General features: G+C 51.9%; 1 protein-coding gene and 1 long non-coding RNA gene across 25 annotated transcripts in view; one reads left to right on the top strand and one right to left on the bottom strand.

The window, feature by feature from the left end:
• The window catches only part of NRXN1 (neurexin 1), a 637,736-nt gene that overhangs the window by 373,448 nt on the left and 237,759 nt on the right, over nucleotides 1–26,529 (top strand). For 15 of the 23 annotated variants that reach the window (XM_039913072.1, XM_029072504.1, XM_029072510.1 and 12 more), the window contains 2 exons: nucleotides 2,399–2,572; nucleotides 6,521–6,640. In XM_039913072.1, coding sequence (XP_039769006.1) covers nucleotides 2,399–2,572; nucleotides 6,521–6,640 — 294 coding nt within the window. Of the gene's footprint in view, nucleotides 1–2,398; nucleotides 2,573–5,512; nucleotides 5,540–6,520; nucleotides 6,641–26,529 lie in introns of all 23 variants that reach the window. The other 8 variants (XM_039913064.1, XM_039913065.1, XM_039913071.1 and 5 more) reach the window with 1 other exon arrangement.
• LOC114814331 lies at nucleotides 5,894–7,519 on the bottom strand. 2 transcript variants are annotated; one of them, XR_003762120.1, is made up of 2 exons: nucleotides 7,456–7,519; nucleotides 5,894–7,012 (listed from the first exon to the last, which is right to left on the bottom strand). It is a non-coding gene; the product is annotated as an uncharacterized LOC114814331 (long non-coding RNA). The 2 variants fall into 2 exon arrangements; XR_005660344.1 differs by having other exon boundaries at nucleotides 7,436–7,494.

A 26,529-nucleotide genomic window follows, 5' to 3' on the forward strand; every position in this document is an offset into this window, starting at 1 on the left:
AGAGAGGGAGAAGGGAAGAGGGGAAAGGGAGAGAGAGCTAAGGGAAGAGGAAGAAGGAGAGGAAGAAGGGGGAGACAGAACGGGAGAGACAGAGAAACAAGGGAGGGGAGGGGAGAGAAAGAGGGGGAGAAAGAGGAAGAAGGGAAGGGGGGAAAGGGAGGGAGAGAGGGAGAAGGGGAGAGAGCTAAGGGAAGAGGAAGAAGCGGGGAGAGAAAAGGGTAGAGACAGAGAACGGGAGAGGAAAAAGAGGGGCGAGAGAGGGAGAGAGGAAGAAAGAGAGAGAAAAGGGGGGGAGGAAAAGGAAGAATCAAGGGAGAGATGGACGGGGAGAGGAATTGAGAAGGCTCAGGAGGTAGTGAAGAAAAAGCCACTGTCCTGTAGCCCGTGTATGGTGCGTGACAACCCCTGGCCCAGTGGCGGGTGGTGTGAAGCAGCCGGGGGAAGAGAGAGGAGCCAGAAAGAGACTGGGGAAAGAAGCCCCTGTTTCCCGTCCCGTGAAGCCCCCCGCTCCCTCATCCCCCTCAGCGTGCTCCAGCTTCTGGGGATCGCCTCTACCCTCACCCTCCCACCGTGTCGTCGGGGGCTGTGATCGGCCGGTCCGGCCACGCGCGGTCCCGTCAGCCGCCGCCAAGATGGAGGGCCTGCCTGAGGCGGCCGTGCGGCCGACCACCGGGATCACGGCTTCAGGGCCGCAGCCCAGACGGGCCCGGGATGGTCGGGAGCTCGGAGACGGGGCCCCGGTGAGGCCCCGGCCGGGTGGACAGGCCCGGGGGTGGGAGGCAGGGGGAAGCCTCAGGAAAGGGGGTCCGCCAAGACTGCCGCACTTTCTCCCCAAGCCTGTACTCTGTGGTTCACACTTGTCCACATGAGCCTCCCCTCCTCCCGTCGCCTGGCTCGAGCTTAGGAGCAGAAATGGTTCACGAAACTTCCAGCCAGAATCCCTTGTCCCCGACTCTCTTTTTGTTGTATTGTTAAGCACTTACAATGAGCTGAGTACTGTACTAAACTCTGGGTTAGTCAATTTTATTTATTGGGCGGTACCTATGTGCATAGCACTTTACAAAACGCTTGGGAGAGTCCAATAAAACAATAAACAGACACATTCCCTGCCGGCGACGAGATACACCCTAGAAGTAGCATGGCCTAGTGGCAAGAGCACGGACTCGGGAGTCAGAGGTCGTGGGTTCTAATCCCGACCCCGCCACTTGTCTGCTATGTGACCTTGGACAAGTCATTCCCGTTACTTCATCTGTAAACTGGAGATTAAAACGGTAAGCCCCAGATGGGACAGGGACTGTGCCCAACCTGACGAGCTCATATCTCCCCCAACGCTTAGAACAGTGTTTGACACGTAGTAAACTCTTAACAAATACCATCATCTATATCTGAGCCCAGGGCAGTTTTGTATTTTCAGCAATTCATTCATTCAGTGATATTTATTGAGCACTTTGTGTGGAGCACTTTATTAAACGCTTGAGAGAGTACAATACAACAATAAACAGACACAGTCCCCGTCTATAACGAGCTTACAGTCTTGGCAGAGAGAGGGTAGCCATTATATTGGAAAAAGAAGCATCGCCAGATGGAACGGTCAATTCCCCGAGACGATCGATTAGACTACGAGCCCGCCATTGGGGAGGGATTGTCTCTATGTGTTGCCCAATTGCACATTCCAAGCGCTTAGTACAGTGCTCTGCACATAGTAAGCGCTCAATAAATACTATTGAATGAATGAACGAACAGGTGAAAGCAACTATGAGAATCTGGGGAAAAGCTAGCTGAACAATCATAGAGTGGATGCACCAAGGTCTACGGCTCTGAGTGACCCCGATGTCCGGTCTTGAGGTCCTGCCGTTCAAGAATCCGGCTCAAGAATCACCCAACCAAACCCGGGCGGCGTCAGTGGAGGTTGATGGGAACGATAACGGCTTCCGCCAGCGAGGCGTCTGAGGGAAGGAGCTCGGAGTGATAATAATAATGATGGTATTTGTTAAGCGCTTACTATGTGCCGAGCACTGTTCTAAGCCCTGGGGTAGATACAAGGTCATCAGGTTGCCCCACGTGGGGCTCACGGTCTTCATCCCCATTTTACAGATGAGGTAACGGAGGCCCAGAGAAGTGCAGTGACTTGCTCAAGGACACACAGCTGACAAGTGGCAGAGGTGGAATTAGATTCCCAAGCCCGTGCTCTTGCCACTAAGCCACGCTGCTTCTCAGCATAGGGCCGGGAGTTATCCGGTCCAAACCGGAGAGGTCGGAGGGATGACATTATCGCAGTATTTATAAACGTCTATCGGGAGGAAGTTTGTCCGTAGTCTAGAGAACGGTCGTTCCTAACGTTAAGACCAACGTGCCCGAGGTGGGTCCAGCCGAATCTCACCTTCTCATTTCTCCACAGGTGACCTGTACATTGGAGGCGTGGCCAAAGAGATGTACAAATCCTTGCCGAAACTGGTCCACGCGAAGGAAGGCTTCCAGGGGTGCCTGGCCTCGGTGGACTTGAACGGAAGGCTGCCCGACCTCATCTCCGATGCCCTGTTTTGCAACGGGCAGATAGAGAGAGGATGTGAAGGTATGGGATCTCTCTGTCACGTGACACCCCCACGCAAACCAACAGCCAGTATGTGTCCCCCATGAGGAGCGCTGTATTAGACGGTTGGTGATGGGCTAACATGGCTCTTCCTGGGGATTTTTTGTTGATTTTGTTACGGTGCTTCCTCTGTGCCAGGCACCGTACTGAGGCACTGGGATAGATCCAAGCTAATCAGTTTGGACGCAGTCCCCGTCCCTCATGGGGCTCACAGTGTAAATCCCCACTTTACAGATGAGGTAACCGAGACCCAGAGAAGTGCCGTGACTTGCCCAAGGTCACAAAACAGACACGTGGCAGAGCCGGGAATAGAAGCCGGGTCCTTCAGATGCCCAGTCCCGGGCTCTATCCACTAGGAAACACTGCTTCTCTTTTCTCATCCAAAATCTTGGCAGTCTCTCTCAACTAGTGGGGCGCCTCGGGGATGGTTGGAGGCCATTCTGGACTTAGCTGAGAAAGGTTGGGGCAGGGCCTGGGTTGTGACGGGGCTAGAACGCTCACGGGGTAGATAGGGCCGTTCTCCTGGACTCCTTTGCGGCCACAGCGGTGCCGGAGAGAAAGTCCATGTTTTGACTGGAGTGAAGTGAAGTAACTGCCCACTGGTTGCCATTTTGGGGGCATCGGGGTGGATGATTCACCAAGTCCATTGCCCACCAAGAAACATGCTAAAATTTGGTGACGGCTTCATAGTTATCGAATCACGGCGGTGCAGACTGATAAAGGCTCTGCTCTATAAACAGCTTCGGCAAGTAGCGGCAACTATTCCCTTTCTCCCGCTATAGAACCTTGCTTTAACCTTCATCTGTAGCTCTTTCATCCCTAAGTTGTTGGATTTTTGGTTTTTTTATCCACAGTCTCGGTACCAACATCCCCGTGCCTTGTTTTCTAAATTTAATTGAGTGATGAAATGGAGCATTGTACAACTAAAGTGTAAATAAATTCAGGAAGGCAGAGCGTGTCAGCTGCTGCAGATGTTTAAATGGTGTTTGAGAAGTCTTCTAGAAGGCAATTGTCATGCAACAGGTGTCTTGTCAGACAGGGAAGAGCATTCTGGGAAGGCACAGATGGGGGTGACGGGCGGAATTTAGACTCTGAAGCCAGTCTTCCAGTTCTAAAGTTGTTTTAGGTATTTGTTAAGTGTTTATTATGTGCCAGGCACTGTATTAAGCGGTGGGGTAGATGTGAGCTAATGAGATTGGATATGGTCCCTATCCCACATAGGGCTCACCGTCTTAATCCCCATTTTACAGATGAGGTAACTGAGACAACGAGAAATGAAGTGACTTTCCCAAGGTCACACAGAAGACAAGTGACGGAGCGGGGGTTAGAGCCCGGGACCTTCCGACTCCCAGGCTCTAGACCAAACCTCTTGTCTAAAGTCTTAAAAATGTGTAGTGTCAGGTTTTGGGGTTAACATCCACATTCCCCCCACCCAACCCCCTAAAGGTTGGTCAGCTTTAGCCATCGAGACCTCGGCATTTAGGGGATTCTGGGTGCTGTACGACCATTCAGGAGCTCTTCCATCTGTTCACCCAGTTCTAACATAGTTTTGAAAAATGATGAGCGTCCCATCCATGCATATACACAAGCACACACTCTCCCTCTCTCTCTCCCTCTCCGTCTCCCGTCCTCTCACCCCTCCATATACGGGTGTGGATTGTACCTTCGAAGGTAATGAGTGTGCAGATTTATAAACACACGCCACTCTAAATTTTGTGGCCTAGTGGAAAGAGCATAGCCCTGGGAGTTGGAAGTCCTGAGTTCTAATGCCGGCTGTGCCACCTACCTGCTGTGTGACTTTGGGCAAGCCACTTCTTCTCTCGGCTTCAGTTCCCTCATCTGTAAAATGGGGATTCAATTCCCGTTCTTCCTCCTACTTAGACTGTGAATCCCATGTGGGACCTCGTTATCTTGTATCTACCCCAGCCCTCGGTGCAGGACTTGGCACATAGTAAGCGTTTAGCCAATACCACGCTTATTATTTGTTTCCACGTACCTGATCTCAAATGGTAATAATTGGCTAATTCCTTTTCTTCTATGAAGAGAAGGATTTTCCCCTATTTGGCCCCTTAAACATTTGAATTGGAGAATTTTTTTTTTCTTTCCCAAAGAGCATTGATTTTTGCCCCAAGCAGACACAGCCCCTAATTGACTTTATATAATTGACTTTGTCTCACTCACTCTCTCTCTCGCTCTTTCTCTCTCTCTTCCTCCTCACCTACATTAAACCCAAGGGAATGGTGGGAACTAATTACCAGCAGCACTATGAAAGATGTTGATAACTTAAGATGGAAATGGAATACTTAACCGTGACTACCCTACGCAAAGCTTTGGGGGAGAGAGGAATAAATGGGGGTGGGTCCCCCCCGCCACCTCCCAGAAGTGGTTGAAAGCAACTTAGCTGGCTGACACGGTCCCAGGGGACTCCAGTTTAAGGCAGGAAATGGCTTATGACGCCAGTGGAAGTCTTAGTTGCTGCGACTGGAGGAGAAATCCAGGGATGAGGGAGATGTAAGGCACTGTTTCTAAAAATGACGAATGGATATCCAATCGGGAGGCAAGCAGCAACTCATTTGGGTCATCCATTCCTTTAGCGCGAAGAAAGAAAAAAACCCAAAAAGAACTTTAAATTTTCTTTCATCACCTGTCATCGGCTCAATTAACCGTTATATCTGTAGCGAAACGCGGCAAATTGCCGCTTTCTCCTCTTGACTTGCCTTAAGATTTCTGGCTGTTGGTATGAATTTGTTTGCTTCCCCCCCCGGCATCGTTCTCTCCCCGAAACAGCAGCATGCCTCCGACGCCCAATGTTTTCTCTCTGTGTTTGCGACATTTCAGTATTGCTTACTAACATTTAATATATTTTGCTTTTTTTTTTTATGTTGTTGTTTGTTTGTTCTGTTTCGTTTTTTGCTGACAAAGTTGCATTGATGAAAGCTGACTTGCAAGGTAGATAGCCCTGTGTGTATGGCACAAGACTGAAACCCCGTAATGCACAGAGGGAGACCGCTAATAACTGTGTCTCCCCCATCCGCCTGAAAGCCTGTTTTGGCTCAGGTTTCCGCTTTCCTCCTCTCCGGCCCCTCCCCTGACACGACCTCCCGCGAGAAACCCCATCCGAACGACCTATCTCGCATAAAGGATTTCAGTCTTGAACATGTTTGTATAGTGTTTGCCTCAGTGCTTTGAACCTTTCTAGTTTTCAGTGCTTTACTTTCAGTGGTAGTTTTGATTCCTTAGACGTAGATTAGCTCGGTCTGCCGCTGTATGTGATTTCGGGAGTACGCCAGGGCTTCGATACACTGATTTATTTCATTTGTTTATTTTTGGATTTTTTTTTTAATGCATGGGATTGCTCAAGCATGGATGAGCTGATACTTGCCAACATACCTGACAAGTGAATAAAAAAAAAAAAAAGGGACAAAAAAAAGTCGCTCTCCTTTTCCGATCCACATTTTTGCCGAACAGGTTCCCGGAATCTCCAACCCGTGGGTCATTTTGCCAGTCTTCATTTCCATCTCCCGATGTTTTAAATTCCTCTGTTCACCGGGCGGGTCCCCCGCCTCGTCCGGAAGCCCAAATCCGGTGTTCGCCCAAGGCGAAGTGGGACACGAGTCCCGCTTCTGGGATCCCGGCGGCTCCGGAGCTTCGCCGCTGACCCTCTGTCGGTGTCACGTGCGGGTGCCTGGGCCTCTCCTTATTGGAAAGTGCCAGAAGCTTCCAGCTCTGTAGGCGCTCAGTACGGTCCCCGGCAATAGACAACGCTGTTCCCACTAGAGAGGGCGGTCCACTCTCTGGGTTTCGACCCTTCAATTTAAGGTGTTGGCAACTAGTCCCCGTGTTCTCAATCTGTGTCCCGAACCGAGCGGGCGGCGGCCTTGGAGGGGACGGACGAGTGACACCTGGCTTCTCTCCGGATTCCCCCCGCAGGGCCCAGCACCACGTGTCAAGAGGATTCTTGCGCCAACCAAGGCGTGTGCCTGCAGCAGTGGGACGGATTCAGCTGCGACTGTAGCATGACCTCCTTCAGCGGCCCGTTATGCAATGACCGTAAGTGCCGCCCCCCGCCTCGCCGGTCCGCGTCGGGGTTCCCGGTTGACCCAAAACGCCCGTTCTTTGATCTCTACCTCCCGGTTGGCCCGAAACATCGGCCGTTTGACTTGACCGTACGGTCGGGCAAGGTTGGCGGGGAGGACGTTGTCGAAGTCCCGCGCCGGAGACCCGCAGAGGCGGCTATGTGGGTGCGGAGCAGAGAGGTGGAGACGTTGGTGTCGGGGTCGGCTGGTGGGGCCGCTCAGGCCCAGAGAGTCACGGGGCCGGAAAGAACTTTTTTTGTCCGGCCTCGGTGGGACCGGGTGTCTTCTGGATTTTTAGACGGGACTTCGAGTCGTCATCATCATGGTGCTGTGTTGATCATGACGGCTGTAATTTGGGGGTTTGGGTGATAAGCTTCCCCCTCCCTCCCTCTCTCTCCCCTTCTCTCTATCCCCCTCCTGTGTCCCCCCCGTCTCCCCCTCTCTCCCCTTCTATCTTCCCTTCTCTGTCCCCCCCTCCTTCTTTTTCCCTCTTTCTCTCCCCGCTCTCTCCTTCTCTCTCCCCCTCTCTCCCCTTTCTCTCTCCTTTGTCTCTCCTCTGTCTTTCCCTCTCTCTCCCCTCCTCTCTGTCCCTCTTTCTCTTCCCTTTCCCCCCTCCCCCCCCCCCCCCCCCTCTCACCATCTTTCTCCCCCATCTCTCTCCCTTTCTCCATCTTTCTCTCCCTCCCTGTATCGCTCTCTCCCTCTCCCCATCTTTCTCTCCCCCTTTCCTTCCCCTCTTTTTTCTCTCTCTCTTTATGTCCATTCTCACCCCGAGCAGAACAAACAGACCATTCCTCTGCTATCCTCCCAGGTCTTGACCCCCGCTCCAAGTTTTAACTAAGGGGCACTGGTTGCCTTTGTTATGCCACCAAAGCTCACGAGGGCCCGGGAATATGATTGGAGAAGAACATAGTCGATTGTGGAACACTGGTGGAGATTCTGGCCTCTGTCGGGGCCTGAGGGCACTGAGGATTCCCTGCCCAGGCAACAGTCACAGGTCTGGGCAGCGGATCAGGAGACCGGAAGCTTCTGCGGGCAGTTTGGCAGGTGGTTGTGCGCGGGGAGCGTTAGGGTCGACCGCTCAATGGGTTGGCAAATGCGGCCTGGGCCTTGTCCTAAATCAGCAGTACCTTCCAGACCAAAGAGGGAGGTTCGAGGGTGCCATGTTTTTATTGAAAAAAAATGGAATTTATTAAGCACCTACTGTGTGCCAGGCACTGTACCAAGTACTGACGTGGTCCGTGGCTGGGCTGTGGGGGCTCTCAGCTCCGGTCTCTGCTGGGATCCGGGAATGTCACTTGGGCTCTGGACCGTCGGGTAAACGTCCCTGCCCGACTGCATTGCTTTACCGTTTGAGGTTCGCAAGGTTGTCCCGTTCGCACCTGTTGGATCCAATGTAGTGTAGTGACCGTTCCTGACCGTATCGTCTGTGGTCCAGGGCAACGAGCCGTAAGCTGAGGCGTCAGGCGAGAAATGTGTGAGGCGGGAATCTAGCATCGACATTACCTCTCACGTGTGCCGACGTGAGCTACGTACCGATCGAGGGTCGTGGAGGTAATTGACCTGGAACTAAATTGGAGTGTCCGAAATGGGGGTTCCACCGAACTCAAAGCAGTTTACACCTCCGTAGGTGGGGAAATGGCTTGCGACTCTCGGTAAGATCTCGTACGTTGTGCGGCGAAATCGTGACTGAACGCCCCCGCCCCATTTGGAAGGGAAAGAGCAATCCCCGGAGGGCCCAGATCCACTTTCTGGAGATCTCCATTGAGCTTGAGAGTCACGTCTGTGAGGATGAATACAGCTTGGGCGACGTGGAAAATAGGAAACATAATAACAGCGTCACATGACATTAGTGCAGAAATGCCGTTCGCCAAATTACAGTTGAGCTCCAAGATGTCTGTCCCCAACCGGGAGTCAGACATCACAGCATTGTTTCTGGGGCGTAAATCAAAATGGTGTCAGCACTTCCATCCGGCTCTTACTCTGGAGTCCTCTTCTTGAGGAAGCAGTGTGGCCTAGTGGATAGAGCATGGGCCTGGGATTCAGAAGGACCTAGGTTGTAATGCCTGCTCAGCCGTCGATCCTCTGCGTGACTTTGGGCAAGTGACTTCACTTCTCTGGGCCTCAGTTCCCCCGTCTGTAAAATGGGGATTAAGACTGTGAGCCCCACGTGGGACAGGGACTGTGTCCAACTCGATTTGCTTGTATCTACCCCAGCACTTAGTTCAGTGCCGGGCATATAGTAAGTGCTTAATGAATACTACAGTTATTTTTATTACCAATATCATTAATCATAATGATAAACTTCACCCAAGGCTGTCATCTGGCAGAAATTTGGATGAGCGTTAGGGACCGGGAATCAGCTGGGGTCTCCAATAGGACCACCGCCCCCTCACTTGCCAGCCTACTTTGTTTTTTTGTTTCTTCCTGGTATTTGTTAAGCATTCACTATGTGCCAGGCACTGTAATAATGTTAATAATGTTGGTATTTGTTAAGCGCTTACTCTGTGCCGAGCACTGTTCTAAGCGCTGGGGTAGATACAAGGCAATCAGGTTGTCCCACGCAGGGCTCACAGACTTCATCCCCATTTTACAGATGAGGGAACTGAGGCACAGAGAAGTTAAGTGACTTGCCCAAGGTCACATAGCTGACTCCCAAGCCCGTGCTCGTTCCACTGAGCCACGCTGCTTCTCTGTACTAAGCGCTGGAGTCGATACAAGCTAACCAGGTTGGTCACGGTCCATGTCCCACGTGGGGTGCACTGTTTTAATCCCCAGTTTACAGATACAGTAACTGGGGCCCAGAGAAGTGAAGTGACTCACCCAAGGTCATCCAGCGGATGAGTGGCAGAGTCGGGATGAGAACGCAGGTCCTTCTGATTTCCAGGCCCGGGCTCTATCCACTAGGCAACACCACTCGGTTCCTTAGAAACGTCAGGTATTTGGCATCCCGGTCAGGATTTGACCCAGGGCTGCCAGGTGGAACGCCAACCTGTCAAACTTGACCTCGAGTAGCATTCCCCCTCCCGTGCCCCCGATTGAATTGAACAGTGCCCCAAGGATCCCATTATCACCTGATCCGCTTCCGGGGTTGCCCGGAGCTAAATGGGAAAATGTAGAAAACGACCCGTGTCTGCCTGCCACCGTGCCGGGGCTGCGCGGGTCCTAGTTAAAATGCAAATCTCGGATCGACCGGCCCGTGGCCTCTCTTCGGTGGCGTTCGGCGACGGTTCTCTCCCAGCTCCGGTTCGGGATTTCTAGTAGGAGGAAACGTGGAGAGCTTAGAGCCTACAGAGGGAAAGCAGCTACAAAGCACGGAAACATGTAGCCGGGAGAAATAGAAAATACAAGAAAACTGTAGAGAAAGACGAGCCCATCAAGGGTCTCCCTATCTTTGGTCCGGAATTATCATTATCATCGTCATCGTCATTATTATTTATTATCCTGGTATTAAGCATTCCCTAAGTTCCAAGCACTGTTCTAAGAACCGGAGTAGATTCCAGTCAATCAGGTCTCATCCCGCAAGGGGTTCACGGTCTAAGTAGTAAGGAGAACGGGTATCGAATATCCATTCTCTAGTTGAGGAAACTGAGGCACAGAGAAGCAAAGTGACTTGCCCAAGGTCAACTAGCAGGCAAGTGGAGGAGCTGGGATTAGAATCCAGGTCCTGCAGTTCTCAGACCTGAGCTCTTTCCACTAGGTCACACTGCTTCTCGAAGATCCATGACCATTCGTGTTATTGATCGATCAGAAGGCCAGTATGGCGGGGGGATATAAGCCCTGGTCTGTTTCTTCGAGGGCTCCCGCACCTTCACGTCATTCTCTCAGCGGGAACAGAGTCGGCAGAGCCAAGAGAAAGGAGGATGGAGATTACCTAGTTGCCCGTGTCACTGAGGAGGCAGGCGGGGAGGTGACCTGGAAGCCATTTGGCTACCTGAACTGATGATGATAATAATAATAACATTGTTGGTATTTGTTAAGCGCTTACTATGTGCAGAGCACTGTTCCAAACGCTGGGGGAAGATACAAGATAATCAGGTGTCCCACGTAGGGCTCACAGTCTTCATCCCCATTTTACAGATGCAGTCACTGAGGCCCAGAGAAGTGAAGTGACTTGCCCCAGGTCACACAGCGGACAAGTGGCAGAGCCGGGATTCGAACCCACGTCCTCTGAGTCCCAAGCCCGTTCTCTTGCCACTAGGCCATGCTGCCTCTCCACGTTCCCTGCCCACGGCGAGCTGACGGTCTAGAGGCGGAAACAGATGTTAAAATAAATTACAGATTTGGACATAAGTGCTGGGGGGCTGAGAGTGGGGGAATATCAAAGGCTTAAAGGGGACAAACCCACGTGCACAGGCGAAGCTGAAGGGAGAGATCGATCAGTGGTATTTCTGGAGCACTTAATCTGTGCCCAGAGCACTGTGCTAGGTGCTTGGGAGAGGACGATATTCAACAGAGTCAGCGGACCCCTTCCCTGCGAGAGACGAGAAATAAGAACCGAGGAGATTCTCCCCCTCACACAGGAAGGGGAAGCGTGTCTCTGGGGAGATGTGTGAAGACGGCCCAGGCAATGTCAAGATAAAAGCGCTTTGTGTTTGGATTAAGCAATAATTCATGTCAGAAAGAAAAATCAATTGCCGCGAAGAAAACGTCCCTTGCCCCGTGTTCCGGATTTTTTTTTTCTTTATCTTTTATATTTTTGTGGAACATTGCACCTTGGGCGTTTAATGAGATTTACAGTAGCAATTAAAACGGGGAGGATTTGAGGAGCGCGGGAATGGATTCCTTGCTCGAAGGTTCCACTGCTGGGTACCGGCAGCGTCTCGGCCGGGGCTTGTTGACGGAAGGGGTCCGAGGGGGGCTGGGCGGAGTCAGGGTCATCGTCGAGCAGGCCGAGATAGCCCCCCGGCCCCCCAAACAACGTGACCGGATACCGTCGCTCTGGAACCATCCGGGTGGCTTGGGGTTCTTCCCTGCCTCCCCCTACCCCGGGGCATGAGGCGACGGAAAGATATCAAACGCATTTCTCCACTTGAAACGATTTCCGAGAAACGACTTTCACAAAAGGATGAGTTGACACAGAAAGATGTAAAAGAGGGAGGAGGAGAAAAAAAATAGGTCGCGTACAAGGAGGAGGCTGCGTTTGACAGAGCCTGTGGAAAAATGTGTAAGCGTAGGTGTGAGCGATCCTTATAAATATATAACATCTGACCCTTCGGGGAAGGAAACAGATGAAACATGTTGCAGAAAATAAAGCCTACATTTTGTACCGTTCCGTCCCTACAGGCGGAGCCACGTTCGATTCCGGCTACACGACACCCTCGGTGACAAGCCGGGGGAGGGTCTCTCGGAGGGGTGATTTAAGGGGCACCCTCAGACTGGGGTCCGCGGAGAGTTGTGCTCAACTTGAGGGCGGAAGGGCCTTTTCATTTAATGGTATTTATCGAGTCCTTACTGGGCACCGGACTAAGCATTTAGCCTTCGCTAATACAGTGCTAAACTCTTAGTAAAGTGCTCTGCACGCAGTCGGTGCTCAATAAAAACGATTGAATGAATTCAGTCATCTTGACTGAGTGCTTACTGTGTGCTATGCGCTGTACTGAACGCTTGGGAGAGTACACTATAACAATAAACAGACACATTCCCTGCCCACAACGAGCTTACAGGCTAAAGGGGGAGACAGCCGTTAATATTAATAAATAAATTACAGATAAATTATCGTTAGGTATGATGTACAGTGTAGCATTCCACTGACTTGTACTGACAATCGTTCTTCCGCCCGCCCGGAAGGTGTTCTAGTGTCCGTCGGCACCGCTAGATTTTCAGCCACTCCGGGACAGAGATGGGAGCGCCCGAGATCTGTCGGATGCCCTCGGGCGCTTAGTACGGTGCTCAGCACCTCAGCAAATACTTTCGGTTCCTTGGCGTCTCAGTCAATCCATGAGTGGCGTTTATCGAGCGCTTACTGTGTGCAGGGCGCTGGACTAAGCAATTTGGGAAAGGAGTTGGCAGACCCATTCCCCGATCAAAATGAGGTCACCGACCCAGGATGGAGAGAAGCAGGCTAGGCCCGAAGGCAGCAGGAAAAGTCCCGGGAGGCAGCGAGAGGGTGGTTTCCTTCGCACCGTGGACTTTCTCCTGCCACGGACCCGAAGATTCTTATCCATCTGGTTTTCATTCCCCTTCCAGTGGGCCGCGGGGGGAGGCGTCGTTTTGGGTCTCTGTAGTTTGTTTCTAAGCGCTTAGCTCACCGCCCCAGCCAGTGCTATTTGTCTTTGTCTTAAGCCGTCGAGTCGTTTCCGACCCGTAGCGATACCAAGGACACATCGCTCTCCATCTGCAATGGTTCCAGGAGTGGATCCGTAGAGTTTTCTTGGTAAAAATCCGGAAAGGGTTTACCCCTGCCGCCTTTGGCGCAGTAAACCCGCGTCTCCGACTCTCCCGTGCCGCTGCTGCTCAGCACAGTGAGTTTTGACCTGTAGAAGATGGCCTTCCGCTGGGTAACCGCTGCCCAAGCTAGGCATGGAACGGACAGGCCTCTGCTTGACTCTCCCTCCCATAGCCGAGACTGGTAAAGGACTGGAAAATAATAATAATGTTGGTATTTGTTAAGCGCTTACTATGTGCCGAGCACCGTTCTAAGCGCTGGGGTAGACACAGGGGAATCGGGTTGTCCCACGTGGGGCTCACAGTCTTAGTGGCACCTGGAGATTTTCGAGAAGCAGCGTGGCTCAGTGGCAAGAGCAACGTGGCATAGTGGATAGAGCACGGGCCTGGGAGTCAGAAGGTCATAGGTTCTAATCCCGGCTCGGCCACTTGTCAACCGTGTGACTGTGGGCAAGTCACTTAACTTCTCTGTGCCTCAGTTACCTCATCTGTAAAATGGGGACTAAGACTGTGGGCGGGGAATGTGTCTGTTAATTATTCTATTGCCCTCTCCCAAGAGTGCAGTACAGTGCTCTGCATACAGTCAGCGCTCAATATATACGATTGAAGGAATGAATGGGTTGAAGGCAGGGGGCTGGGTTCCTGCAGGTTTAGAATTTGAGGGTGTATCCCCCCTCCTGAGACTAAGGTTGGTTCGGAGAAGCAGCGTGGCTCAGTGGAAAGACCATGGGCTTGGGAGCCAGAGGTCATGGGCTCGAATCCCGGCTCAGTCAGCTGTGTGACTGTGGGCAAGTCACTTCACTTCTCTGGGCCTCAGTTCCCTCATCTGTAAAATGGGGGTGAAGACTGTGAGCCTCATGTGGGACAACCTGATTACCCTGTACCTACCCCAGCGCTTAGAACAGTACTCTGCACATAGTAAGTGCTTAACAAATACCAACATTATTATTATTATTATTTTGGAAGCTACCCCGGAGCCCTAGGGCAGTGCCCGCTGCCTGGGTCTTCACCGCCCTCTGGGATGGCGAGGAGATTTCAGGGGAAGACCCGAGGGCTGGAGGAGTCTTCTGAGACCCCCGTCCCGCGTTTAGGAGTGCCCTTCCCTCCCACCCCAGACCCCCAAGTTCACATAACCCGGAACGTCCAACTAAACACAGGCAGGCCTCGGGTTGAGCGGGTATCTTTCAGGGCATCAATCTGCCAGCTGCTCTCTCAGGCCCTATTCTGAGAAGACGTTCCGCTCTCACCAAATTAAAAACGGAACCGCGGCAGAAAAACACCATCTCCCCTCCGCCTCGGGAGGAATCGCCGGAGTAATTAAAGTAGATTTCGGTATGTCCGGATCATTCTTTTATTGACAGCGACGATGATTCTGGAAATCAAAACCTGGAAGCATCTTCTGGCGGGTCGGCATGGTGAGGATACAAAAACTCGCAGTTTTTAAAATTAAATAGCCCGCTGCCAAAATTGATCCGGAGAGTGTAGTTGGGCACTCAGAGAGTCTGAGCGTTCTTAAATGCTTCCTTCTGTCTGAAATTGGGTGGCTGTGGGCTGAACACGCATCAGTCTAGAGATATATGTTTAGCTGAGTTTCTGCAGAATGAAAAACAAAAAATGAAAAAAAAAATCGAGGACACCAAATGGATTTGCAGAACTCCGGTCTCTCCAGGATTGTGAAATAACTGTGTTTTGTTCTCTTTGTCTCTCTCTTCAATTAACTGATCTCCGCGTGAATGAAACAAAATGATATAAATAGTCAAACTATTTTAGTTGGGTTTTTTCCCATCCATATGTTTTCGGAATATAAATGTTGACACACTCAAGTGCTAAATAATAGAAACAGGAAGAACCCCGGGTCCCTTTCAACCAAAAGTTGTCAACATTGCTGTCCCCTGTTTTTCTTCCTCCATGTTTAAAAATTCGGGAGCGGGTTCTCTTGTGCCGCTCAGCTACATTGTTTGGAGATCATTTCCCGTTTATCAGGCAAGCAGTAGTGTTTATTGAGCGCCCAAGGAGCGCAGAGCGCAGTGCTGAGCGCTTGGGAGTGGGCAGTAGCGTTGGAATCAATCAAATCGTATTGATTGAGCGCTTAGGATGCTCAGAGCACCGTACTAAGTATCTGGGAGAATATAACGGAATTAGCAGAAACGATCTCTTTGACGGCCATTTACTCCCAAGGATTTAGTGAAATGTTCAGCACATAGTAAGCACCCAATAAATGCCATTAATTGATAGATTTCACCCCCACCTTAATTGGCAGATGGTTTCCTTCCAGTCATTCCTACATCGGCGATCCTGGCAAAAGTAGTCCTTTGGGGGTTTTTTGTTGTTTTTGTGGGCAGCGAATGTGACTATTCATTTTTATATTGTTCTCTCCCAAGCGCTTAGTACAAAGCAGCTTGGCTCGGTGGAAAGAGCGCGGGCTTGGGAGTCAGAGGTCACGGGTTCTAATCGCGGCTCTGCCGCTAGTCAGCTGTGTGACCTTGGGCAAGTCGCTTAACTTCTCTGTGCCTCAGTTACCTCATCTGTCAAATGGGGATTAAAACTGCGAGCCCCACGTGGGACAACCTGATCACCTTGTATTCCCCTGCGCTTAGAACAGTGCTTTGCACATAGTAAGCGCTTAAATACCACAATTTATTTTTTTTTCACTCTGCGCTTAAAAAATACTCTAGCCACTGGGCCACACTGCTTCTTATTTGAAGCCACACAAGTGGCCGTTCGTTGAGCTGGCAGGTGGCACCGATCCCGTAATTATCCTCTCGATGCGCTGCTCCTGACGAATCCGAGGTAGCGCCGGCTTGCCGTTCCGGCGCTCTCCAGAGTAGCCTGGCATATGCTGTCGGGTTCTACCTTTGAGCATAAATCTCACAGTAGTAATCAAACTATTAGTGTCGTAAGAGGTACGCATTTTAATTTTTGCAAAGAGCATGCATGGAAAAATCAATTAACAACCACCCAACCTCAGTGAACCGAGTAATAATCAAAACACCCAGCGGTGCCAAACCTACACTCGTACCCTGCTCTCATTATCCCTCTCTGCTCTCCCCAGAACCCTCTGGGGGCCGTGGGAGATTTCGCCTCCAGCACTCCTTCTGCGTGTTTTCTGCATTTCCTTCTAGTTTGTCATTTTTTTAAAGGGTATTTGTTAAGCGCTTACTATGTGCCAAGCACTGTTCTAAGCGCTGAGGTGGATACAAGGTAATCTGGTCGGCCCAGGGGGCTCTAGGTAAGAGGGGGCTCCAGTCTAGGTAAGAGGAAGAACGGCTGTCGAATCCGACGGAATTAGCAGACACCTTCTCTCTGAAGGCCATTTATTCCCAAGTATTTAGTGAAATGGTCAGCACATAGTAAATTTCACTAAAAAGGGGATTCGATGCCTGTTCTCCCTTACCCCCGGTGAGCCCCCGGTGCCGACCAGATTACCTTGTATCTCCCTCAGGCAGATAAGGAAACTGAGGCCCAGGGAAGTGACTTGCCCAAGGTCACAGAGCCAGCAGCTGGCAGAGTGGGGATTGGAACCCGGGTCCTCTGATTCCCAGTCCTGCGTTCTTTCCACTGGGCCACATGGGCCTCCCGTGGACATTAGCACCCACTGAATGCAAATCACCTCTTCCTGGCTCCCTTCATCCGAGGTGAGAATTGATGTTTGCCCTAATCATTCCTACCATCTCCCAGAAGGATTGAATCAGTCAATCGTATTTATTGAGCGTTTATTGTGCGCAGAGCACTTGGGAGAGCCCAATTCAACAGCGTCGGTAGACACGTACCCTGTCCGCGGCGAGTTTACAGTCTAGAGGATTTGCCACTCGCACGCTCTATTCAGGTCCGCCTGGCTAGCGCAGCGAGCACTTGGGAGCCCCTTCTCCAGGCAGCGTCGAGGAAAGGTGGCGGATGAGGAAAGGGAGAGTCGAACCCAGGCCCCACGCCTGCATTCTGAGCGAACGTCAGTGAGCTTAGGGAGGTCTCTTTCCTCTCGGACTTAATTGCTTTCACTGCTCTGCTCATCTAACTGCGCTCCCGGTGTCAAGATTAATGAGGAGAGTCTGGTCCGTAAAGCACTTGGCTCGCTTATTATCATCGCGATGTAGAAATTTGGGGATCCAGACAGGCCTTGTCCCTCCGGTCTAGGTAGAATGGGATGGGTGAAGAAGCGGGTTCTGCCTGTCTGCGCGCCTCAAGGTGCGATAATAATAATAATAACATTATTATTATATATGCGATGAGCAAAGGGTCCCTGGGAACTGGATGACTGAAGGGAGAAAGGCTCTCTCTCTCACTCCTCCCTCCCATTTTTTTTTTAAATGGTATTTCCGAAACACCTTCTATGCGCCGGGCACTGTACTAAGCGCTAAGGTAGATACGATCTATTCAGGTTGGACACAGTCCGTGTCCCACATTGGGCTCCCAGTCTTAATCCCCGGTTTAAAGCCGAGGAAACCGAGGCCCAGAGAAGTGAGGTGACTCGCCCAGGGTCATACAGCACACAGGTGGTGGAGCTGGGATTAGAACCCAGTTCCTCCTGACACCCAAGGCCCAGGCTCTATCTACTAGGCGACACTGCTCCTCTGTGCTTCCATCTCTGCTTCTTTTCCTAACCACCCCCACGGTCCCCTGGCGGGATTTCATGATTCCCTCCGAGTTTCTGACAGAAGAGCACCGAGGGCTCGGGTTTCTCCTTCCTCCTCGGAGCCGAGGGCTGTAATTTCACAGATTGCCTTCACCCCAGAATTGCCCTGGACAAATGGGCTTTTTTTTTTCACTAGCGCCTTACTCCGGGGAGGACAGTGGTGTTTGGAGAAAGTAGGCCAAAACCTCCCAAGTTCTGAGTATTAGAAGTATTGCTTATGCGCTTACTGTGTAGGAAGCAGTGTATTAAGCGCCGGGAGAAAATTCGCAGGTGGGAATTAATCACGATCCCTGTCCCTCATGCCATGCCCTTCGTGGCCTTATAGAACAGGCCCAGGCCTGAGAATCAGAGGACCTGGGTTCTAATCCCAACTCTACTGTATGTCTGCTATGTGAGGTTACCGTCTCTGTGCCTCAGTTCCCACCTCTGTAAAATGGAGATGAAGACTGTGAGCTCTATATGGGGCAGGGACTGTGTCCACCCCAAATATATTGTATCCGCCCCAGCGCTTAGTACAGCGATGGCACATGGTGAGTGCGGAACAAGTACCACAGTTATGATTATGATGATAATATTACTAGAGTCAGTAGGCTACTAAACCATGCTGCATCTCAGGGTAAGGTACATAACAGGGTAAGTGTGTGTGTTTCAGCCCGGTTCCACCCCAACGGAGTCTCGGGTTCGGTTCCGGCAATCCTCAGTCCCGCCCCGACCCCGGCCAGTAGCCGGAGCGGCTGAGACAGAATCCTCGGGACGGCAAACGGAGGAGAGCGGCCCTGATTTGTCCCCAAGGCCCGAGACCCTGAAAGGGAAGAATGGGAGCGACCAGATTCCACCTGAACCTCTTCCTAGACTGTAAGCTCGTTGTGGGCAGGGACTGTTGCTGTCGTATTATTCTCTCCTCCTCTCCCAAGGGTTTAGTACACAGTAAGCGCTCGAAAAACACGTAAGACTGACTCTGCGGTTTAACCTCTGGAGCGGAGTCGGGTGTGTACGCTTGAGTCCGCCCAGCTGAGGCATCGGGCGTGGTTAAGGGATGTGAAAATCCAAATCGACTCGACGGTAGGAACACGGTCACAGCGGTTCATCGTTGCTAAGCAGAGAGGGGGGTCTGAGGGGGTGTGGAGAGCAGGGGTCCGGGTGGGGGGATTATTCGGCTCCGGACGCACCCCCTACGTTTGACACCTGGTTCCAGGGAGCTCCCTCTGTGGCCTCTCAGCTCCGACTGCTTGGCTGAGGGCAGGTGGGGGAGGTCTCGGGGAGTTGATCGCGTTCTCTGGGGAGACTGGAGCTGAGCCCCCGTCTAATTGTTCTCCTGGTTTAATCGTCGTCTTTCCAAGGCAGGGTTGCGCCATTTCCCACGCTCCGGGTGTCGTTCCGGAATCATTTAACCGCGGAAATCTAGACATTCTTTTGAGCTGCTATTGACCCGGGTCTTCTGGAGCTGTTTCCATTTGCTTCAATAAGCTCAATGTTATCTCTTTTCCTGACTGACAGCCTTTTTTCTGGCTCTGGGAGAAGAAACGGGATTTATTTTGGAACGTAATCCTCCGCAAATATCAAAGGGTTTCGACTTTATTAATTCCGATCGTGCTTATTAACCAGAAAATTTGATCTTTTTTGTTCAAAATTACAAAATTAGAACCGCTTTCCTTTGAAAACACTTTCAGGGACATAGCTCTGGGAGATACAACAGTCCATCAGTAGTATTTAATTGAGCCCTTACTGTGTGCAGAGCACTGTACTGAGCGCTTGGGAGAGTACAAGACCGTAAGCTCATTGTGGGCAGGAAACGTGTCTGTTTATTGTTATATTGTACTCTCCCGAGTGTAAAGTACAGTGCTCTGCACACGGTAAACGCTAAATAATAACAATTGAATGACTACACTATTAATAATAATAATAATAATAATGTTGTTATTTGTTAAGCGCTTACTATGTGCAGAGCACTGTTCTAAGCGCTGGGGTAGACACAGGGTAATCGGGTTATCCCACGTGAGGCTCACAGTTAATCCCCATTTTACAGATGAGGTAACTGAGGCACGGAGAAGTGAAGTGACTTGCCCACAGTCACACAGCTGACAAGTGGGAGAGCCGGGATTCGAACCCATGACCTCTGACTCCCAAGCCCGGGCTCTTTCCACTGAGCCGCGCTGCTTCTCTTAGCAGAGTTGCTAGACACAGTCCATGCCTGCAAGGAGCTGACAGTCTAGATGGGGAGGCAGAGATTAGAATAAATCCTAGATACATAAGTGTTATCAGGCTGAGGGTGGCTCACATTCCGGTCCCGCATGGGGCTCACAGTCTTAATTCCCATTTTACAGGTGAGGAAACTGAGGCACAGAGCAGAGACTTGTCCAAGTTTACCCGGCGGACGAGGGGCAGAGCCGGGATTAGAATCCAGGTCCTTCTGACTCTCGGGCCCGAGCTCTATCCACTGGGCCGGGCTGCTTCCCTAGTGCTAGCGGAAGGCAGGATGGCGTGGAGTCTCCTTACTGGTGTGGAGAAGAGCAGGCTCCGGTTCCCAAGGAAGGCAACGTGGCTAATTGTCCAGTTCGGGGGACGCCAAGCGCGTGGGGGAGTGACTTTATCAAGAACAGGTCTTCCAAGAACAGTGCTTGGCACACGGTGAGCGCTTAGCAAATACCGTCATTAGCCCAGAGGACCCAGAGCCTACTGGGATCAGGGGCCCTCAGAGGTGGGGCGGAAGGTGACAGTTACCACAGATGCTTTGCTCAGCCGCGGAGGGCTGCGGTCAATTTATTAAGTGCTTACTACGTGCCGGTCACTGTACTAAGCGCTGGGGTGGATACTAGAGAATTGGTTTGGGCACAGTCCCTGTCCCAGGTGGGGCACAGATTAAATTGGGCAGGGAGAGGGAGTCGAGGTGGATGTGCTATTTGGGAGATGACAGTTCTCAGTGTGGAAAACAGACCCTTCTGGCCCTTTGCTTGCTAGGTATCGTTGTCTAGGCCGTGGTTCGGGCAGCCTGCCCTTCCTTGCTCTTCCCTCAGGAGACGTCTGGGAAATGGTGGCTTTCCAGAATTCAGGCCTGGAAAATGGGTCTCCCCATGAGAAGCAGCATGGCCTTGTGGACAGAGCACAAGCTTGGGAGTCAGAAGGTCATGGGTTCTAATCCCGGCTCTGCCGCTTGTCTGCCGGGTGACCCTGGGCAAGTCACTTCACTTCTCTCTGTCTCGCTTCGCTCATCTGGAAAACGGGGATGGAGATTGGGAGCTCCACCTGGGACAGGGACTGTGTCCAACCCAATTTGCTTGTATCCACCCCAGCGCTTAGTGCGGTGCCTGACACACAGTAGGCGCTTAACAAATACCGTGATCGTTATTATTATTCCCCAGGGACTGGCCCCAAATTCCTGTGCTGTCCCTGAATTCCCAGGCCATGAAAACACAGGGTCTGAACCACCAGAGTGACCAGGAGACGAGGAACTGAGACCCAGAGAAGCGCAGTATCTTTTTTTTTTTATGGTATTGGTTAAGTGCTTACGACGTGTCAGACACTGTACTAAGCGCTGGGGTAGATACAAGCTAATCCGGTTGGACACAGTCCACGTGGGGCTCACAGTCTTAATCGCCATTTTACGGATGAGGTTGCAGAACGTTCATCAGGCGAGATCTCTCAAGACGATACGATAAACGAGCGTTTTTTATTGACCGCCAGTGGATCCGTTTTCTAGTTCGAACGACGAGGTCGCCCGGTCTTCCAGGCAGGAAGAGGGAGGCGAGACTTTGCGTGAAGCTCGGTAGGAGGAAGCGATTCACACGTGGGGAGTGAGCCGTCCACCGGGACCACGGGCACACCTGCGGTTTCCTCTGAAACCACAGCGTGTGCGGATGAAGGGGGAAGCGTGCGTGGTTTCAAACCGCCGGACCAGGGGACGGGCAAGAGGTCGTGTGGAGCTCCTCACCGGGCTGTGAGAAACGGCGGGCCGTCTCCGTCGCGTCTGCGTCAACTGGTGGCGCCATGTCGGATCGTAGTTCGACCCCTTCGCCTCAGGATTGGTACAACCGTCAGGACGCCGAGAGGAATTCGCAAGCTAACCCAAGAAGGAGCCCGGTCCAGTGAATACAGCCCAGGCCCGGGAGTCAGAAGGTCATGGGTTCTAATCCCAGGTCTGCCACTTGTCTGCTGTGCGAGCTTGGGCAAGTCACTTCACTTCAACGGGCCTCGGTTCCCTCCTGTGTACAATGGGGATGGAGGCTGTGAGCCCCACATGGGACAGGGACTGTGCCCCAACCAATTCTCTAGTATCCACCCCAGTGCTTAGTACAGTGATTGGCACGTAGTAAGCACTTAAGAAATACCACAGTTATTGCTGCACACACAGTAGGTGCTCAGTAATTCTTTTTTACGGTCTTTGGTCGGCTCTTACCACATTCCAGGCTCTGTAATAATAATAATGTTGGTATTTGTTAAGCGCTTACTACGTGCAGAGTACTGGTCTAAGCGCTGGGGTAGATACAGGGGAATGAGGTTGTCCCACGTGAGGCTCACAGTCTTCATCCTCATTTTACAGATGAGGGAACTGAGGCACAGAGAAGTGAAGTGACTTGCCCGGGGTAGATCCAGGCTAATCAGGTCGGGCCACCGTCCCTGTCCCCCACAGGGTTCACGGTCTTAATCTCCATTTTACAAATGGGGTGACTGAGGCACAGAGAAGTGAAGTGACTTGCCCCAGGTCCCAAGGCACACAAGTGGTGGAACTGTCCATCGATGCCACTGAATGATCGGTTGAAAAGCAAGAACCAGCAGAGGTAACTGCTGTTCGTCGGAAAAGCGTGGCCCGTGCCCTCCCGCGGTTCACGCATTCCATCTCCGGCCTCCGAAGCCTTCGGCGCCGTGACCCGCAGGATTCTGGGCAGAGCGATCCCCTGGCGGTCAGGGGCAAACCCGAAGGACGATTCGCCGGTTTGGAAGTGAAACGGAAAATCACTCATTAGAGCCCTCTTATGAGAGCCTAGATTAAAAAGAGACAGCCGTATGTAAATCAGAGCCACTCAGCCCAACTGAATTATATTGTTCGATGTCTGTGCTTTCTAAATAATAGACAAGGTAACTGTACGGAATGATTCCTTTGAAGCTTCTGACAAGCGTGATTTATGGTGTTCCCAAAATGCATTCTTTGCTAAATATTCAATAGAAAAGGCTTCACTTTCCTCCTAATCTAATATCGTATGGAATTATATTAAAATGTACCTTAACTTGGAAAGTCACAGGAGGGAAGATATGAATTACATCCTTACCAAAATATACAACAGGTTTGAAATTGGAAATTGCTATTTTAGCATGCGAAGCGCCAAACTACAATTAATCACTTCCCGGGCTCGCATCTGGACTCGTGGAGAAATTCAGAGGGATGGAGAGCCATTAAGCTTGATGTTCTATCCCTTTCGGCATTAGGGGCATTCAGGGAAGAGAGCGTTTCCGTGTTGACACAGATCAGCTAGAATGTGGCCGTCGTATTTTTTCCTCTTTTCCTAGCAACGCGGGGGTCAGCGACGGCCGGCCTGGGATCGGGGAGGCGGGTCGCGGGGCTAGTTAGACGCGGCGCTGCCTCGGGCCACCCCAGAGGACCTGGGTTCTAATCCTGGTCCTGCCACTCGTATGCTGTGTGGGCAAGTCACTTCACTTCTCTGTGCCTCAGTTACCCCATCTCTAAAAGGGGGATTGAGACCGTGAGCCCCACGTGGGACAGGGACCGTGTCCACCCCGATTCGCTTGTATCCGCCCCAGCGCTTAGTACGGCGCTTGACGCACAGTAGGTGCTTAACACGTGCCACAATTATTAGTATATACACGATCCCTGCCCTCAAGAAGCTTGTGATCTAGAGGAGAAGTTATAAAGTGGGGCGGGGGGAGTCAGCTTTTGACGGGTTTACAAAGGCTGAGCAATTGATTCTGCTAATATGCTGATGAAAAAGAGTGTGAGTCAATAAATAGGGACGTGTAAGGCGCAGCTGTTGGGATCGTGAGATTCGGGTCGATGGTGACGGTGGCCTTTTCTCCTAACTGGCAGAGGTCTAATGGGATGTCGTCGGCCGATGGGCCGACGAGGAGGCGAGGAGCTGGTTCGATCCGGGCGGCTGCTCCGGACACAACCGCGGCCGTCCGCAGAGATGCTGGCTTGGTTCACGGTGGGATTCGGGGAGATATAAGTCTGGCTCGTCCGCTCGGCCCCTCTCTCGTGGTCGCCTGACAGCGCTCGGGGCTCCTACCTCTGACTTGTCTACCTCTCAGCGTGCCCGGCGAAGCCAGCCGGTGGCAGGGCCTCGGTGGCCAAGCCGAAAAGCTTCCGTCACGCTAGACCGGGTTTCGGTACTTCAGGGTATCGCCGTCGAGGACTACCTGGGTGGGGGGAGGATTCACCAGGGTTCACCAGGCCGCTGCCTTCCCTCCGGCTCCGCTGAAGGGGTCTGGTGTGCGGAGCAGCAGTTCGAAGCTGGCATGGGCGAGGCGACAGGTTGCCGTTTTTTCGGTTGCGGTGGGGATGGGGAGAGGGCGCTTCCAAGCCCCCCGATCAGAGCTCTGCCATTGGAGGCAGCTGGTCCCTTGGCAGGCACCTCCGCCCCGTGCATGTGGCGTCCTGGGCCGGTGCCCGGCGTCCGTCTGTCCGTCCGGCTCCGGCGGCCTAGGGGGACCGGCCCCCTCCTGCTAGTTGCTCGCCCTCAGCCGGGGCCGACGGCCCCGGGGGTCCCCCGGAAATCTTCGCGGCACCTCGGTTCGCGTATGCCCGGCCCGAGTGAGCAGGAAGGCTGGGGAGCCACGTGGGGCCAGTCGCGCGCAGAGGTTTCGTTGAGTACGCCGTCGATTTCCTTTAATCAGTCGATCCTAGAATGGTATTTTTCCAGTCAGTCAGCCAATCGTATCAAGTGAGCGCTTCCCGTAAGCGGAGCATTGTACTAAGTGCTCGGGAGAGGAGACTATAACCGAGTGGATTTACTGAGTACTTACTGTGTGCAAAGCCCTGTATTAAGCTCTCGGGAGAGTACGGTTAGAGTTGGCTGACATGACCCCGTCCGCAAGGAGCTTACATTCCCGAGAGGGAGGCAGACGTGAAAATAAGTTACGGATTTGGGAAATGACAGAGTACAACGATATGGACGTAAAGGCTGTAGGGCTGAGGTAGATATCAAGTGCTAGGAGGTGATCGATCAGTCAGGGCTATTTATTGAGTGTTTATTGGGTACTTAGCACTGTGCTAAGCCTTTGGGGGCAAGAGCAGCATGACCTAGTGGAAAGAGCACAATCCTGGGAGTCAGAGGACCCGAGTTCTAATCCCAGCTCCACCACTTAGCTGCGTGACCTTGGGGAAGTCACTTCTCTGTGCCTCTGCTCCCTCATCTACAAAATGGGGATTCGATCCTTTTTCTCCCTCCTATTTAGACTGTGAGCCCCGTGTGGGACCTGCAGCGTGGCTCAGTGGAAAGAGCCTGGGCTTGGGAGTCAGAGGTCATGAGTTCGAATCCCAGCTCTGCCGCTTGTCAGCTGTGTGACTGTGGGCAAGTCACTTAACTTCTCTGTGCCTCAGTTACCTCACCTGTAAAATGGGGATTAAGACTGTGAGCCCCACGTGGGACAACCCGATTCCCCTGTTTCTGCCCCAGCGCTTGGAGCAGTGCTCTGCACATAGTAAGCGCTTAACAAATACCAACATTGTTATTATTATTGTCTTGTATCTACCCCAGCACTTAGAACAGTGCTTGGCTCATAGTACGTGCTTAACAAATGCCACAAGTATTATTATTATTAGAGAAAAGAAAAACGTTAGGTAACGATTCATTCAATCATATTTCCTGAGTGCTTACTGGGTGCAGAGCACTGTAGTAAGCGCTTGGGAAAGTACAGAACAGCAATAGAGAGAGACAGTCCCTGCCCTTCACATCAGATGTACACGTCCATGGCTCCTACGGCCTAGGAATTGTGTTCTCGACACACTGTACGTGAAGAAGAGTCTACTTGTAGTATCTGGAATAGCCGATGTATGCACAACACCATGTCACAGAGAGGTTAAGTGTCCCGCCCAGTGTCACAGATCAGGCGCGTTGCCAGAACCAGGACTAGAACCCAGGTCCCTTGACTCCTCGGCCCTTAAGGCACCTTGGGTTATCGACATGCATTTCTGTCGGGGGCTGCGTTTTTAGAACAGATAGGAAGTTTCCAAAATGCATATTCTTAACCCGATAGACTGCATAGCCCTCCCTTTGAAACTCTCTCCATCAACATTGACAACGATCCGCATTTAATCTATTTTTAAAGAGAAACTTATACTTTATTAATTACCTGCTAACCGGGAACCGCTTCTCTGGAGCCGCGATGTGCCACGAGGACAGTAGCAGTGGGAAAGTTTGCAAAGTTTGCACTCTTATTTAAACAGCAGTCTCCAAAACAGCCGCGGAACCAAGCTATGGACCGCGAGCCCCTTGCGGACAGGGATCTCGTCTCCCGGCTCTGTCGCGTTTTCCCAAGCGCTTAGTACAGTGCTCTGCACGCAGGAAGTGCTCAGTAACTACCACTGACTGAAGCCTCAAAGGTCACTGGGCCCACAGAGAGAACACTTTTTGAGCGGTGATAGCAGCAGCAGAAAGCATTTTCCCCCACCGGATTGTGAGCGCGTTGAGCGGGCATTCATTCACTTGTATTTACTGAGCGCTTAACGTGTGCAGAGGCCTGTGCTAAGCACTTGGCAAGTACAATTCAGCAGGAGAGAGAGACAATCCAGTGTGGCTCAGTGCAAAGAGCACGGGCTTTGGAGTCCGAGGTCACGGGTTCCAATCCGGGCTCTGCCACTTGTCAGCTGTGTGACTGTGGGCAAGTCACTTCACTTC

The sequence above is a fragment of the Ornithorhynchus anatinus genome, chromosome 9 (genome assembly GCF_004115215.2).
Source record: "Ornithorhynchus anatinus isolate Pmale09 chromosome 9, mOrnAna1.pri.v4, whole genome shotgun sequence".
Taxonomy (NCBI): domain Eukaryota; kingdom Metazoa; phylum Chordata; class Mammalia; order Monotremata; family Ornithorhynchidae; genus Ornithorhynchus; species Ornithorhynchus anatinus.